Source organism: Gossypium hirsutum, chromosome A05 (assembly GCF_007990345.1).
Source record: "Gossypium hirsutum isolate 1008001.06 chromosome A05, Gossypium_hirsutum_v2.1, whole genome shotgun sequence".
Lineage (NCBI taxonomy): Eukaryota > Viridiplantae > Streptophyta > Magnoliopsida > Malvales > Malvaceae > Gossypium > Gossypium hirsutum.
The window spans coordinates 13363419-13380597 of record NC_053428.1 but is presented as its reverse complement, the minus strand read 5'-3'; the positions used below and the strand labels follow the sequence as shown (position 1 = coordinate 13380597).

General features: G+C 29.6%; 1 protein-coding gene across 1 annotated transcript; it reads right to left on the bottom strand.

The window, feature by feature from the left end:
- Positions 1-13018: 13018 nt before the first annotated feature.
- Positions 13019-15624, bottom strand: LOC107958399 (EPIDERMAL PATTERNING FACTOR-like protein 2). The gene is made up of 2 exons (XM_016894161.2): positions 13756-15624; positions 13019-13664 (listed from the first exon to the last, which is right to left on the bottom strand). Exons 1-2 carry the CDS (start codon positions 13862-13864, stop codon positions 13366-13368), a joined length of 408 nt encoding a protein of 135 aa, XP_016749650.1. The 5' UTR covers positions 13865-15624; the 3' UTR covers positions 13019-13365.
- Positions 15625-17179: the final 1555 nt, after the last annotated feature.

Sequence of the window (17179 nt, the reverse complement as noted above, 5' to 3'; positions counted from 1 at the left end):
TTTTTGTTTTAAATTTTAAAACATTCTAATTTCATCCTTAAACTATCGAAATTATATTAATAAGGTTGTTTCCTTACTAAAATCATCAATTTATGTTAAATCTTATGTGATATAATTTAAACTGAAAAAATTTTTAAAAAATAAATATTGAAAAGAATGAACATTGTAGTAATACTGATTTTGAGGTTTTTGGAACTTTTACAATAAATTTACCACCACTCTCTTTTCTTTTCAATTTTATTTTATTTTTAACTTTTACTTTTAAAATTTATATGGTAATATTCTGTTTTTCTTTAAAAATTTTAATTTTAAATTATACGACATAAGATTTGACATATCATTTACTAGTTAAACTAAAAATTTTAATAATTAATAGACCATATCGATGTAACATAAATAGTTTAGAGATATAACTAAAATATCCTAAAGTTTAAGGACTAATTTAAAATGAAAGTTATAATTTAAAGATGCTTTTAATAATATATTTGACTTCTCTCCATAAGTTAACATTTCTAGGTCAACAAAGTTTCATTATTGTTTTTTCGTAACTTAAGTAATTAAGTAGCAAAACATAATCAATTTTGTTATTGTTTTTTCATTATTGGTTTTTAAAAATAAAACATATGCCTTTAAAGATTTTAATGTACTTTATTGTTTGGTCATGATTTTTTTTTCTTTTTTGTGAAGTAGGTCGTGAATTTAAACATTAATGTATAATGCATGCACGTAATATGTGTAATTGTTTTTATATTGTGAACAAAGATAATGAGACTACAAGTCCAGACAAGGTTTTTTTTTTCTTTAATTTTTTTAAATACGTTAGGTAACAAAATCTGTAATTAAATTATAATACTGAGTTTTTGTTTTTTTTTCATTACAATTTTGTAAAGTTCCAAGGATAAATTCTTATCATTTTATTATGATAAATTAATTACAAAATAATAACTATAAATGACGTATCCCATGTAAAAAATTGATGCGAAATAAATTTTGAATGATGTAACTAAAAAAAGGATTTTATAAATTATAGTTGAATGAAAATATTTTTATTTAAAATTAATATCAAATTAGTCTAAATAGTGCAGCAGGTTTTTGTTTTGATCCATGCCGTCTAATCCCTTCTTAGGCAGGAAAATGGAAAAAATAATAATTCTACGCCACGACCCTGCCTTACCAAACCCATTCAACACCATTACAAATAAAATATTTATCCTTTAAATTTAAAATAATAATTAATAAATAACCTACTCTCTCTAAAAAAGTCTTGAATGCTAAGATATTTTTAGTTAGCAGTGTAAAAGGCAGGCAAACGATGATTCAAAGGATTTTCAAAATAGTCAGCACACGCCAATTAGGCCTTCACGCTTTAAGCGGAGTCGGTGCTTAGGATCGCGGCAAAAGTTAGAGGGCCACTAGGGGCTTCTGTTTCCTGAATTGAAAAATTATGCTTTTTAATTCTTATAAAATTTAAAAAATTATAAATTAATATATTATAAGATTATATTTTAATTTTTTAAAATAATATTGTGATTTATTTAAAATTTATGAAATTGTAAATTTACAATGAAAAAATTACATTTGGATTCACATAAAAATTTATACTTTAGTTTCACTCCATTTAAAAAGAGTTTTGACTTTAACCCTCCTCAAACTATTCTTAATTGCGTTATGTTAGTCTCTATCTCACTATGTGTATGTCATGTATAAATTTTATTTAATTTATTTTTAAAATTTCCATCCCTTGTAATATTCATATTAATTAATTTTGAATTATAATTAATCAGATATATATATTTATATTTATATTCAAGGGTGTAATTAGGGGACTGGTAACGGCCTGATCCTTAAAATAGAAATTTTTTTATTTATATTTTTTAAAATTTTTAAAAGTTTAAATTAATAAAGATAAAATTATATTTTAATCCCTTAAAAATAATAAAAATTTAGTTTAATTCAAATATAAGTTATTGAAATAACAAAATTACATTTTTTTACAATTAAAAAATTTACAATTTAATTTTAACTCATAACAAAATTTTCTGATTTTTTCTCGTTTAAATTCCTTGTGGTCCAACTAAGAAACTACTCTAGTCTCCACCTTGAAATAATATGATAAATATCTGCTAATTAATAACATAGTAGTAGTTGATGTATAATTGGGCATTACATGATACCACATTTGCAAGTTGGGCAACCAGTCCAATTCGACGGCGTCAGTGCAATGAGAAGATATTTTAGGTACCGTCTTACTTAAATTAATTAATTTTCATTTAAATCTAAATAAGCAAACCTTTCGTATCTTTCAAATGCTAAATTGGGCCGATAACCTTATGTTAAAAATCGTGGGCAACTATTTTTTTTTTTTTTTACGTTTCAATTTATTTAAATCTTATAGTGAACTGAATACACCATACGTGGATCATCTCTTTTCACATGATCCAACAAATATTTCTCTCTATTTTCTTTTTCTCTTAAAATTGAATATTAGGTTGCAATGATGATTTGTTAAAACTTTGCAGTCTGTCTACAATTTCGAGAGTTGTTAGATTTAAAATAGAAAATTTTGAGAATGTGGATGTGATTTGTGGATAAGATAATAAAATTAATACACGATACTTATATCTTACCTATCCCAATTATCCAACCCCAAGAAAACAAAATAAGTGTTGTTGGTTTTAATTAATTCGTCATCTGCCTCATGAAACAGCAACAACTTTTGATTTGAAGGACAGATTTAATTAAGATCCTATAATTACATTTAATTGATTTAGTACATGACCAACTATTTCTTGTATATAAAATTTTAAATCAATATTAAAGTGAGAGATTTTCTTTTTATCAATTGATAAAAGGAAAAAACTGAGAACGAAAAATAAAGATTTTTGGAGAAACAAACCCAGGCTTAACTGCATAAAGAATAAGCTGATACTTTACTGTTTCACGTAAAAATCAATATTTTAACGGCTGAGACAATACGTGACACGCACATGTAATTTCAACATCCAGCTCACATCAACAAAAAGAAAGTGAGAGAATATTATCTTTTAAGCAATGAATATTTTTATTTGAAATTTTATTAACATGTTATATGTGTATATATATATATATCAAATAAACAGCTAAATTTGTAGGTAAAAATGGTAATGTTGAGATTAGATTTGTCGAATGATTGAGTAATTTGTCTGGCTCGATAAGCTAATGGAAAATGAACTTGGGCATGAAAAAGCTTTTGGATTTCAGCTTCGATCGGACTAGATTTCGTGTATAAATGTGTTTTTTTTAAAGAAAAACCTTATATTTATCATCCAATCAAAATTTTATTTTTATAATTATTTTTATAAATTAAAAATATATAATATGTAACATATATATAACATATTTAATGTAAATAATATTTTATAAATAAAAAATTTTAAAATAATATAGAAGTTTAAAACTATATTAGAAAGTAAAATATAATATTAAATTGAAATCAAATAAAAGTAAAACAACATGTACCAATTATATTATTTATTCATGATAAATACGAAAGATATTTGCATTAAATCAATTAAATAAGAAATATATTTAAACTAAATTAAAAAAATTTAATAATGACAGTTTAAAAATAATTATTGAAATCTTATATGGTAATTTTTTTTTTACTTTTCAAAAATTTCTTCCATCTATTTTTGTAACACCCCTAACTCGAATCCGTCGTCAGAACAGGGTTAAAGAGCATTATCAGAGTTTACAAATCAAACAGACAGAAAATGCAATCGTTTCATATCATATAGCATTCATATCAAAAACCAATCAAAATTATACATATTGCCCATTATACGAGCCCTCGAGGCCCAAAATGCACATTAGAAACAAGTAGGGACTAAATCGAATACTCAATAAATTTTTTGGAAAACATTGAAATTTTTCAAAGCTCCAGGGGTCACACGGCCAAGAGACACACAGCCGTGTCCCAGCCTATGTAACTCCTTAACTTGGGCCACATGGCCAAGCTACACACCCGTGTGCTAGGTCGCATAAGCATCTGACTTGTGCAATTTAAAAGATACAGGAAACACACAGCCGTGTCACCTGCAGTGTGTCCCACATGGCTGAGACAGACGCCCTTGTGGACGAAAATGAGCTATTTTCCAAGCCACATTTATCATCCAATTTGGTACCAACCTAAACACAACAATTTGCACATCAACAAGCCATAACAAGGCATTCAAAACAAGCCAAAATTAAGTCTTAAACATGAAATATCACCACATAGGACCAATATGCCCTTAGGCACCTCAAATGACAACTTAAAGCCATGTCAAGCATGTATCTCAACTAACCTAAATGACCAAATTCATATATGCATATTCAAACCACATTTTACTTTTTTTCATTCTACCATATCAATCACACATCAATAAGGTCTCTCATATATATGCATCAAAATATACCAAACACAAGCTATGTAAGTGGCTAATCTCAACAAAACAATTATATACCAGTATTGACCAAATTAACCTATACATACCATTTTAACCGGAATTAATTTACTGAAAGTACCAAAAGAACCGATGGATAATGTGAAATAGCTCCGACCAGCTTTCAACTCGTACAGCTTCTGAATTACTATAAAATATGGAAAATAACACAGATTAAGCATTTAAGCTTAGTAAGTTCGTATAACATAGATTTTAACTTACCTTATATTCATAAAATAGGAAAGTAAACAAAGCATATCTCAACCAATTTGGCCAAAAGCCTAAAAACATTATCACCAACATATTAGCCATGAAAATCACATATAAAATCTAACATACATGGTTGAATTCATCAAATAATCATATTTCATGTATTTAATATAAATACCAGTAATAGTTCATATCGAACTCATATAATCTCATAACAAAACTGTACCCGTTGAACTATTTAGAATATCGTTGGATACATAGGTAGTACACACGAAGTGTACTTAACTGTAATCCGTCAATTCATGTACATGTATGCTAATACGAGCTGTAAACAGTAAGCTCCTTTAAGCTGAATAACATGAAGCTCATGCAAGCTATGGTGTGTCCGCAACACATGCAGGACCCAAACCAAATCGGTAACGCTAATGACATGTCATTTGTATCCTACGAATTTTTAAGGTTCAAACGGGACTCAATAATTGTCAGATATGCGATCAGTATTTATACATGAAAATTATACAAATCACAAACAATTAATTCAATTTAAAACATATAAATGTACAATTTAATTACACGAACTTACCTCGACAAGTATACGTAGATACGAATGTGATTAATTAGATATTTTCTCTTTGCCTCAATCTAACTCTGTACGAGGTTTGACATGGCCCATACGAATGGATTTAACTCATTGCAATATAATTCTCATTCATTTTAATCTAACATGGAATATTGGCAAAATTACCTTTTGCCCTACATTTTTAATTCATTTGTAATTTAGCCCCTAGGCTTGAAAAATGAAATTCATACAATTTAATCCTTACTCAAGCCTAGCCGATTTTATACATATTAATAATAGCCCATATATTTCACAAAATTAATAAATTTTACCATAAATTTATCATCTTTTTCAATTTAATCCATAATTGATAATTCCATCAAAATTCTATTTACAAAAGTTGTTTATCTAACAACAACCATTCATTTTATATTATCAAACTTCAAAATTCAAGCATATTCATCAACGATCAAACCGAAGGCTCGCTTGAAAAATGTAAGGGTTTGAGTAAAAATATAGGCCCAAAATATGAGTTTGGGCAGAAAACGAGACCCGTTTAGAAAATGGGCCAGGCCTCAAGTAAAATTTTTTTGGCCCGGCCTGAATTATATATTAAATATATATATTTTTAATCATATTTACATTTTATTTTCAATTTTAATATAACCACTTTTATTATATTTTCAATTTGTGTATTGTTTTAAGAATTGTTTTAGTCTCATTTTTTATTTGTTTCTTGTTTTAATATTTGTTTTTATGTTTTTAAATTTATTTGATTTTTTATATTTTAAATTTTTTTATTTAATAAAATATGCTAAAAAAATATTAATATGGGTCGGGCCGGGCTCGGGCTTAACAATTTTATTTCAGGCCGGGCTTGGACAAAATTTTAGGCCCATATTTAGGGCCGGGCCAAGGCCTAAAATTTTGTCAGGGCCCAGCCCGAACCTGGCCCGCCCCGATCCATGCACACCTCTAATGACTGTTCATACTTAACCACTAAGCACTTTAATGGCCTATATACTATAAAAGGACCTCCAATTTAAAATTTTATAGTTATTTAATGTAATGAACCGAAAGTTACGGTATCGAAAATTGAGTCTTGAGTACTGTTTCCGTGAAATTTATTCATGAATATTTATTAGAAATATTTATGAATTATAGTTGAATGGTTATTTAGTGTTTAATTAAGTGAAGTAGCTTGAATTTAGTTTAAAGGGCTAAATTGCATAAGGAATAAAAGTTTAATTGTAGATTAAAGAAGTAAAAGGGACTAATCTAGTAATTAGATCCTAATTGCCATGTGTGTGTTAATATTGAATAACGTGTGTAATAGTTGGTATATATGTGTAATAGCTATAAGATATTTTATGTTATAGCTATAACACATGTTAGTTTTATATTTATTATAGGTTAATAATAGTATAATAAGTAAAATTGATAAAATAGAAAAAGAAGATAGAAAGACTAACAGAAAGCAAACGTGAAAGAAAGAAGAAAGAAAGAAGGAAATAAAAAAGGGAAATTTGAGGATTAAAGCCCTAAAGTTTGATTGGTAAGTTGTTTTAGCTCATTTTCTTATGATTTTTATGTTTATGGATGCCTAATTCAAAGTTCTAAATGTATGAGGTTAAAATGAAGAAAAATAGAGAATTTTTAGATATTTATTTAGTTGAATAAATTGAGGTTTTATGGGTTAAATTGATAGAAATTGAAGTTAGAAGTGATTAGTTAAAGGAATTTCTAAGTTAGGTTTAAATAGGGACTAAGTTGAATAGCGCTCAAAATTTATATTTTATAATGAATTTTATGAGTTAGAAATTGTTAATGAGTTGATTAAAAGAGAATATGAAGCTTAAGTTAAAGAAAAAAAGATTAGTAATGGAAAAAGGACGAAATTGGAATTTTTGCAAAAGTTTGGTAGAAAGTGAAAATGTGTTTTATGAATTAATATATTGATGATTTTTAATTGTATGATTGTTAGTAGCAAACGTAGCACCGGATACGTCATCAAAGAAGGGAAAAGAGAAAGTGAACGAAGATATCGATTAAATTCGATAAATAGTGGTTTGTATTTCTATAAAGCAAGCTCAATCGTTATTGCTATATTTGATATTTATATTGTATGAAAATGTGAATGAGGTAAGTATTTTTACCATATTGAAATGAATGTGATTTTGAATACCCTATTAACAGTGTCGAGCTAGTTGGATATAGTTGACATGTCATAGGAATTGGAAGTATTGGGATATTCTGACATTGAGTCGATGAGACACTATGTGTCGACTACTGTTAAAGTTTCGGATTTGTTCCGATGAAGTACTTTATGTACTATAATGTTAAAGTTCCGGATTTATTCCGATGAAGCACTATGTGCTTATCCCGGAGTGTGGGTTGGATCCGTGTATCCGTCAGTGTCCGAGTTATGTTAATAAGAGTAAATAAAGTAAATGTTATTAAAGTACTGATTGATATTGAATAATAGCAATAATGTGTTTGAATTACCATGTTTTAAAGTTGATTAAACTATTGTTTATAGAAATACCACTGAGAGTATTCTCAGCGTACGGTTTGTTTCCGTGCGTAGGCTAGGTACGAAAGTATAAGGGCTCAGCATACAAGCCGATCCCCAAACTCAAATTGGTGAAGTTTCTATCTTTTTGGAAAATGGAATTGTACCTAGGATGTCTTTTGGTCATTTTGAAAGTATCTAAGTTGTTAAGTGATATTTTGGTATGTTTTGTAAATGTTACCAAAACCTTAAGTATGGTATGTTTTGATATGTTAGTGAAGAGTAATAAGAGGAAGTGTTGGTAAATATTGTAGAGAGAAGAAATGAAGATGTTATAAACTTAGTTATCAACATTTTATACTAAAATAGATTTGGACAGTAGCGGTAGTCCAACTTTGAAAATATACCAAAAATAGTATAAAGTGAATTAGATAATGAATAAATTTTTAATTGAAGCTTAATGAATCTATTTTTATATGGAAGAAATAAAATAGGCAAAAGAGTTGTATTTTATGAGATATTTACGTTTTGGTGAAACAGGGTTAGAACAATTTATGGATTCCCTATTCTGATTTTAGAATTTCACCATAAATTGTGTATTAAGAATTAGGACTCAAACTTTATTTGTATGGATTCCTTATTGAGTCTATTTTTAATTGAAACAAATGGCATAGTCATTGGATTTCTGTACAGGAAGAAATTTGATTCGTAGTGCACAAGGGTCAGAGTAGCCGAACCCTGAAACAGGGGAAACTTTTTCTAATAAACTGTACTAATTGGCCTGACCAAAAATTTTAGAAAAAAATTAGTAAGTAGATATATGAGTCTAGTTTCAGGGAAAATTTACAGAATTAGATTTTGAGTTTCGTAACTCGAGATATGATTTTTTTAGCGACCGTGATGCAGATGGATAGTTTACTACGAAAACTGTTTAAGTGCTAAGATAAGTTTTGTAATGTCTCCTGCTCGACTCCAGCGAAGGTCTCGGGTAGGGGGACGTTACATTTAATACATTTATCTATTAGAACAAAACTTTTGCACTTAATGCAATTTAGTCCTTTTTATCAAATTAGACATGTAAACGGTAAAATTTCTTAACGAAAATTTTATACAATTTTTCTATCATAATGTAGACCGTAAAATAATATTAAACTAAATTTTTCAAATTCAAATTTGTGGTCCCGAAACCACTGTTATGATTTCATTGAAAATAGGTTGTTACAATTTTCAACTTCATGGACAATAGTAGCAGTGATAATATAAAAAAGAAAGTATAAAAAGATTATCTTCATTGGTTGTATATATTAATCATGTATTTGATTAAGTTTGTGTCAAAAGTTAACTCGATATGGGCTCAAGATTTATGACAATACCATGATAAACAATTTAATCTAATTTTTTTTCATTTTAATAACGTACATATTTCATGTTTTACTATTGATTACATTTAATTATTTATTGTATATGATTTTTAAACAAATATTTTTGTTCTAAATTTATAATTTGCACACGCATACACCTATGATATTATAGATTTATTATCAGTTTAAATCCCTTTATGTACAAGTCATATGCAAATTTATTCAAATAGTTTTACAAATATTTTGGTTATTAGATCGTTGTGCTTTATACAAACACTATTGTAAGTGCTTGATATAAAAATAACTTTTAAAAGGTAACAGAAGGATATGTTATATATATATACCCTTGTTGATGTGTGGGATCAGCAAGAAAGAGACACAGAGGAAGATATATTGGTGTTGATGGAGGCCAATTTACCTTGTTGGGGTGGAGAACTAGAGAGTAAAAGGAGTGAAGATGGTGGAGGTGGTTGCTGGGAGTAAATTGGTAGAGTATAGATGATTGGAGAGTCGATTCTTTGTTCATCGTCTTTAAGTGTTAATTATAGGTAAAGTCTCGTATTCGGTGGTATTAACGTGACAAACTTGCAATCAAACCATTATTGTGGGATACGTGGGGCAAATGTCTACAATGGGACGAAGATAGCTGTGATGGGAGTTGGGACGTATCATGCCATTCGCTTTAATTCATTGTATGAAGTAGTTAAACTCATGTGGGGTTAGGTGACTAAAAGGATCATGTTCTCAACAGAAGGTTGGGTATTGAAAGGAACGAGTGGTGTCTTAATTTTATGGAGCTTACTTGAATAGTTACCTCTTACCTATCCAGGTAATTGAGTCAGGAGTGAAACTCCTAGTGACCTCTCGGCCTAAAGCGGGTGAAGTATGTTCCTCGGGTAGCTTTTCGTACAATCACATTAATTTGATATTGATTTACAAATTATCCTTACATGCATCCATTAAAAAAAAGAAGAAGAAGAAGAAAGAAAGAAGAGAAATAGAAAACTTTTTCTAACAACGATTTGTTGTTATATATATTCTAAATGACTCACAACCTCTTAAATTTCAAATTGATCATGTTTATAGCGAAGGTAATCAAATTTCAGATACCATGGCAAAGATGGTGTTAAAAGGCCAGTCGGGGATGCGGGTGCTAGAGCTATTGCTTCAATAAGTTGCTTCGAAGCTGGTTGAGGACGTGCTTGGAGCTAGTCTCTACAAACAAATGCTGCAGTAGCTGATGATGTTCTTGTATCGCGCGCACACACAAAAAAATATTATGCATCTAATCGTTTTCAACCCTACTATATTTAAGTTGTTGTCATAATAATAATAATAATAATAATAATGTACCAATCAAATTTAGACTAATAATCAACAGTAAATATTTAAAAAATAACGGTGATATATTCGTTATTATTACTAGATTTATCACACTCATAAAATGAGTGAACAAAAAACTTTTATACTAAAGAAATAAGTTTATAAAATTATGTTAACAGATCTCTATATAAATTTATTTGTATTGTGTTTGATTTTTAAATAATATTTTTTAAAATTTTAATATTATATAAAAAATAAAAAATAAAAATATTTTTATAAAAATATTTATTACCTTTTAAAAAAGAGTAATCTAACTTTTTTTAATTAAAGAACGACACCAACTAAAAAAACAAAAATATATATAATATTAACTTTAGAGATTATTATTAAAAATGATAATTATAATTAATTTAAGCACGGCATAAAAAATAAAAACACTATTGTTGGTCCAATGGAGTGTAATTTCCATGTAACATACACCTTCTTTTACGTTTTCCAAAGTTCATGCTTTTTCGATCTGCCGTAGACTTTGTGGAAATTTATGCAACGCGAATTGAACCACAATGATTTCTTTTTTCTTTCTTTGGTGTTTGTTTAAATTTTATTAAAACCGTGCGATATCAAAACTTAATACTGAAGAAAGCATAATTTAGTTTTATAAAAAAAGGTTAACATAAACTCGAGAGTTGGATAATTAATTGGTAGCCAAACTGATTCAATCCTGTGCAAATAGATTTGTTTCCTTCTCTTTTTTTTTTGAAAATATTTAATAAAAATAGATATTAAAATAACTTAAAATCTACAAATACTGACAAGACTGACAACAATAGCCAGAAAGTACACCACTTTAGAGTTCGGTCCAGAACTGCTAGAGCTTCTATCCTTAAAGACAAAGACACGATGACACGATGCTACTGCAATCGAAGGCTTCATTGACCCAACAACAAGACCATAAGTCACTCGTGTGTTTCCACTTTTAATATTTACATATAAATATGGGGTGATTTTTCAATTATAAAATTACTGAAATTAAATATATCCGTCAATAATCCACATTTTAGAACACCAATGACCGACCAATTAAACAGCCCAAAGAAGATGACATCCTGAATTAGGAAAAATGGAAAAAAAGACATGCCCAAATATCATATGTCAGTCCAGGGCAAAAGGAAAGTGAAGGGGGGGGGGGCGGCGACAAGTGGTAGGTTTGATTTGAGTTAGCTTGAGGGTTTAATTAGCCAATCAACTTGTTGTCTAAGCAGGTGTAAGAGATAAGATCTTTTGAAAGATTTTGCTCCTGCTTTTAGTGCACGTTATGGTCCATGAACAAATTGGGGATGTAAACTAAGCCTAAATCCCCAAATAATTGAGCCGGTAACAGACAGAAATTGCAATCCCTATCATTTGTTTGATTGATTGGATAACCCAAAAGGGCCCATTACACATTGAGGCAGGTACCACCAATGAGAACCCGGAAAATAATAAAATGGAATTTACACGCCAAGTGCTTGGCTTTTGTCTTCATCAAGTCCCTAAATCCTCAATAACGCATAACATTTTTTTAAAATGTTTATATATTATTTTTTGTTAATTTAAATTTTTTATTAAATTTCATCATTAATTTTTTTAAAAAGAGTCAAATTATTTTATTTAACGAAAATACTGATTAAGAAATCAATTTTTTTTAATAATATTGGTGTGGCAACTTCCATAGAAGTCCACATGTACTTCATGTTGACATAACACTATTTATTTTATATGTTTTATAATATATAAAATTTTAAATTAGCAATTGTAAAATTACACTTTGCCCTTCAAAAATGATAAAAAAAATTTGATTTATTTTTTTTAAATTATAAAGATATAAACTATTAAAATGATGAAATTACATATTTACTATCATAAAAATATACAACTTGATTCTGATACTAAAAAAAAAATTCTTGCTTCATCCCTAGTATCATATTTTTGTTAGATTAACGCTTTAATTAGTATTTTTGTTAGATTAATAATAATTTGACTCTTTTTAAAATATTGATAATTAAATATATATTTTTTAATGGTTGAGAATCAAAGTTAGCTAAAAAAATAATAAAGGCCAAATCAATAAAATTGTAAATATTAAAGGCTAAATTTGATATTATGCCTAAGGAAATGAGATATAATGTGTGTATGAAATTGTTGATATTTATAGAGAGATAGAGATGGTGCAAGTAGGATAGGAATATACGGTACATGCATAGGAGCAATCCATTTATACCGGTGTAAAATTAAAGTGACTGTATACTATTCTGTAATTTTTTATACGATTAATATTTTAATAATCTAGCCATTAAATTTAATGCTCCAATCATATAGATTATGCATATCAAATTTAACATAAATAAAAATTCTTAACAATTTGTTTTATGTAAAGAATTTCAACCACTTGATGAATATTAATCTATACACTATTTTAGATCAACATGATAAAGATATTAAATTAATTAAAAAATTTATATATATAAAAAATACAATTATATCAATAAATTTAACAATTAAAATTATTTTAATTTTTTACCGATATAAATAAATCCAACTCCTTGTTGAAATATCTGCTTAAAGCGTGTAATGTTAAACTGTGACAGTAGCTCATGTTGATCTGTTTCTTGGTGGGCTTTTTTCATTTTGTTTGAAAAAAACATGCTCTTGTCGGTATATCGTAAGTTGACAGTATATATTCCCCACTAGTCTTAGACTAAAATATTTAAACTGAAACGTGAGGAGGACTTGGAATCATCTGTAAGTAAAGCATTGCAACAAAGGCTAACCTTTTAGGGACAAATTGAATTTAGTTTTTTTTTTTCCTTTTGTACAAATGGTTAAGAAAAATCATCTGACTGAACCGAAAGAGGAGAAAATATGAAGTCTAAAGCAGTGTGAGTACGTGGTTTTAGTTCATGGGTTGTAAAAGGTAGGACCACACTTGCATTTCCAACTCTCAGGCTCATAATTTGCGTACTGTAAATCCACATGGATTCGTTTGCTTGTGGTAGGCACTTGAATGGCTTCACATGGGGTGCAACCATAGCATTTGTGTTCACAACTTGGAGGGCTTGACCCTATCCCCAGTTTACTTACCCCTTCAGCCTTTGCTTCTTCAAATGTGACACCGCTTCTTTCCTTGCTTTTAGAACTCTGCAGAGACATTTCTTTTGAGCTAAATGGAACTTGTAATGTCCCTGGGTTCTTCTGGCCTGTGGTTGATCAAAATCAAGGAGGATTTAATATAGAATTAATGATCTAATTAAGGAATGTTAATAGACATAATCATTGAAAGGAGCTAACCTGGTTGATGAACTCCAAAACCATCAATTGGTGCTAAAGGCCTGCTAGTGGCACAAGTCCATCTTACTATTTGAAGAGCCAACAGAAAACAAAACAACCTTCCCTCCATATCTTCAAAACCCTCAAATGGCGATGATGTTGATTGACTAATTATGATGGCATGTGAGAGAGGAATGAAAGGTGGTGGGAATATAAAGTGGTATGGGAAATGCCTGGAAAATACTAAATCCCACTTCCCAAAGTCAAAAAAAGAAAAGAGTAAGGCTTAACAACCTCTAGTATTTCTTGGACTTTTCTCCACTAACTCTCCTCCTTATCTTGCAATGGCATGGAAATATTGCTTCACAAGCAAATGATTCTCTTTTCTTGTCATATGGTTTTAAAAAAAAAGCTTAAAAGCTTAACCAATTTCACTCCTCAAGTGACAACTCAACTTCAAGAAAACCCTTTTCCCTTCTAGCCTATTGCAGTGTTGCTTCTCCTCACAAGCAAGTACACATCTCTCTTCCCTCCCCCTTCAAATCATTCCACTAATATAACACTATTTTGAAGATTGCGGGGTTGTATTAGCTACGGATAACAGCTGCCTGTTTTGGGTCTAAGGGACCTATGAATCAGAAGAACTCCACAGCTTTTGCCTAGGCTGCTGTGCCTTTTAACCTCTGATAGTTTCCTTTCCTATTAAGGGTAAAGCGAAATCGGGTGGCAGAGTCCCATTTCTGCGCATCAATGACTGAGACATTCAGAACTGCAGCAATCTTAAATGAGTTTGTTAAAAGAAAAAAAAATAAAAGAACACAGTGACTACTTGGGGTCAACTTGTTCACAGGTTGGTAGGTGGGAAACACACAGGCTAATGTACCCCTTTGATCAAATCATGATCGTCCATTTGAACAATCATCCATGATGGCAATTAAGATAATCTTCTGGTCCCTGATTCTATTCTTTTTTTTAAGAGATCTCCAGATGTGCACGTTATAGAGAGTAGTGAATCTTACCAGACATACAGTAAAACTGTATACCATCTTATTTCCTTTTTCTAAAGCAGATCCATTTTCTTCTTCTTATGGGTGAAAAAGGCAGACCAGGGGCTACCCAGTAAGCATGCAAATATCTTAAAGCCAAAGGTCGATGATATTCATTCAATGTTATATCTGAAAAATAAACTTTGAGGCGATGGCTTTGAAACTAAGCCAAGGCAAGCAAAGCTAGAAATAAGGAAACCTTGATTGCAACACTCACTCACTGTACTTTTTTCTGATAGCCTGGGCAGTAGGCTCTCTGCTGGCTAATCTTCTGGAGCTTAGGGGAGAAAGTTTTTTCCCCCACAATCGAAGGCTGGGAATATTTCGAAGCACAAGTCAAAAGTATCATCATCAATAAAAAAGGGTTCCTTTTCTATGAAATTTTCTGCTGGACCGGTGTCTCTGAGTATAGTGATATGATCTTTCAAACTACTGTACAATCCCCAGTAAGAAAAAAACAAAACTTTTTCTATGTTGTACAAAACCAAGAGAGAGAGAGAGAGTTGGTAGACATCCTCCTGCTGTCCTGCATCATATACCATTTTGTTCATGCAATTGTGAGGAGAACTTTACAGTTACTATTGCTATTACTTTTAGTTTCTACTGCTAATTGCAAAAATCAAACATGTTTAGAGTTCAGGGTTTTTTTTTATCAGTGATTTTAGCCAAGTGCACCCCAAAAGCATGAATGACTACTTCGAACTCGGCTCAACAGTTTGTAATGGTGATGTTGTTGCATTTGCGGACTTGAAATGCAAAGGTTGGTAGAAATTTAGATTGAAATGGCTTTGAATGAAGAAGAAAGACTGAGTTTAATCATTTTTGTATTGATTGTTTCCATTCATGGTGATTGGTGAGTAGAACTGAATGTTTCCAAATATGAGCTTTACCACAAAGAGTGCCCTGCCTTTATTACTTCTTTCCGGACTTTTTAGATTGAGAGCTCAAAAAGGTCCCATGTCTCCCTGCCAGTTAAGGGTCTATCCAAGTTACAGAATTTATCTTTGATTCTAAGTTGGACCATAAAATTAAAATATTTTGAGAACCAAAACTAAAATTTTTTACGTTAAAATGAAATTTTAATTGTTGTGAACTGCCGAAATAATTTTTTTATTTAACAAAAAAACTAAAAGAAATTAAATTACTAATACTTAGAGGATTAAACTTGCAACAGTATGATTTATCAAAGGGTTCAAGACCCTGCGTCCCATGACTGAGAACCGATCATAAAATAAGTTCATGCAAGATTATAAAATGATTTCTTTTAAGTGCATATCACACGGAGAGTTTAAGGAATTTAATTTTTGTTGTTTTATATTTACAGTGAAAGTTAATTTGGAATTTTAAAATTATTCCATACTCAAAATAAGAAACGAACCCTCAATAATTAGTTAAGTTAAGAGAAAATCTTACTATCTCACTTAACTCCCGTGATTTTTATGCCTTCTTACAAATATTTCTACATTTTAAATACAAAACATATTATAAAACTAATTTTTCTACATTTTGTTTCATTAACTCTAGGCTTTTTTATTAAACTAATTCAAAAAAATAATATTTATAAAAATAACTGAAGTTGAAAAATAATTACGAGAATGACCTAAAAGGAATAGTGTATGGCGGTGCCGACACCCATGTCAGAAATTCCCTCATAATTACTTAATGATTGCTAGGGGTTTATATTTTTGGGTGTCGACATTGCAATGGCCGGCACCAATATGTATTTTTTTCAACCATATTCTTATAAATACAGGCATTATTCGGGTAAAAAATATTTTTTGTTCTTTACCGATGTCCAGGTGGCCGGCACCACAAAAAATCATTTAATTTTCTTTTGGTAATTTTTGGTATCGACAATGTAGTGGCCGACACCCATGTCAGTAAAAAAAATTACATTATAAATTACTCAAAAATTATTTTCATCTACTATCACCTTTTTTTTACAAAATATACCTAACTAATTTAATAATTTGTGAAAATTCTCCAAGTACAATAATACTAATTAAATTTGTATTAATCAAACCACATAGTTTGCTAATATATTTTGAAAAGTATTTCTCTAGCAAATTCATATTTTGCTAGAATCAGGTTTATAATTGCATTTAGTAATATTACGTTCGACCGCCCTCTATCAAATCGCAATGACTTTTGTTATCTGAGCTTTCGACTAAACAATGTGTAACGACCCGATTTTTACCGTTACTAAAAAAGTGTATTTTCTGGTCTCCGTTTCTGAAAAATGGATTCGTAAATAATAAATATTTACGAATTTAATCGAGTGGTTAATTAGAGTTTAATTAAGTTAATTAGCTTAAATTAAGGACAATTGGATAAAAGGATTAAATTAAATGAAGTGTGAAAGTTTAATTATAGAATAAAGAAAATTGAAAGGACTAAAT

Bases quoted from the DNA above. Each gene is read 5' to 3' on its own strand.
- LOC107958399 (XM_016894161.2), bottom strand. From the start codon at position 13,864: ATGGAGGGAAGGTTGTTTTGTTTTCTGTTGGCTCTTCAAATAGTAAGA. The intron at 13,665-13,755 runs GTTAGCTCCTTT...GATCAACCACAG, and splicing joins TTTTGGAGTTCATCAACCAG to GCCAGAAGAACCCAGGGACA.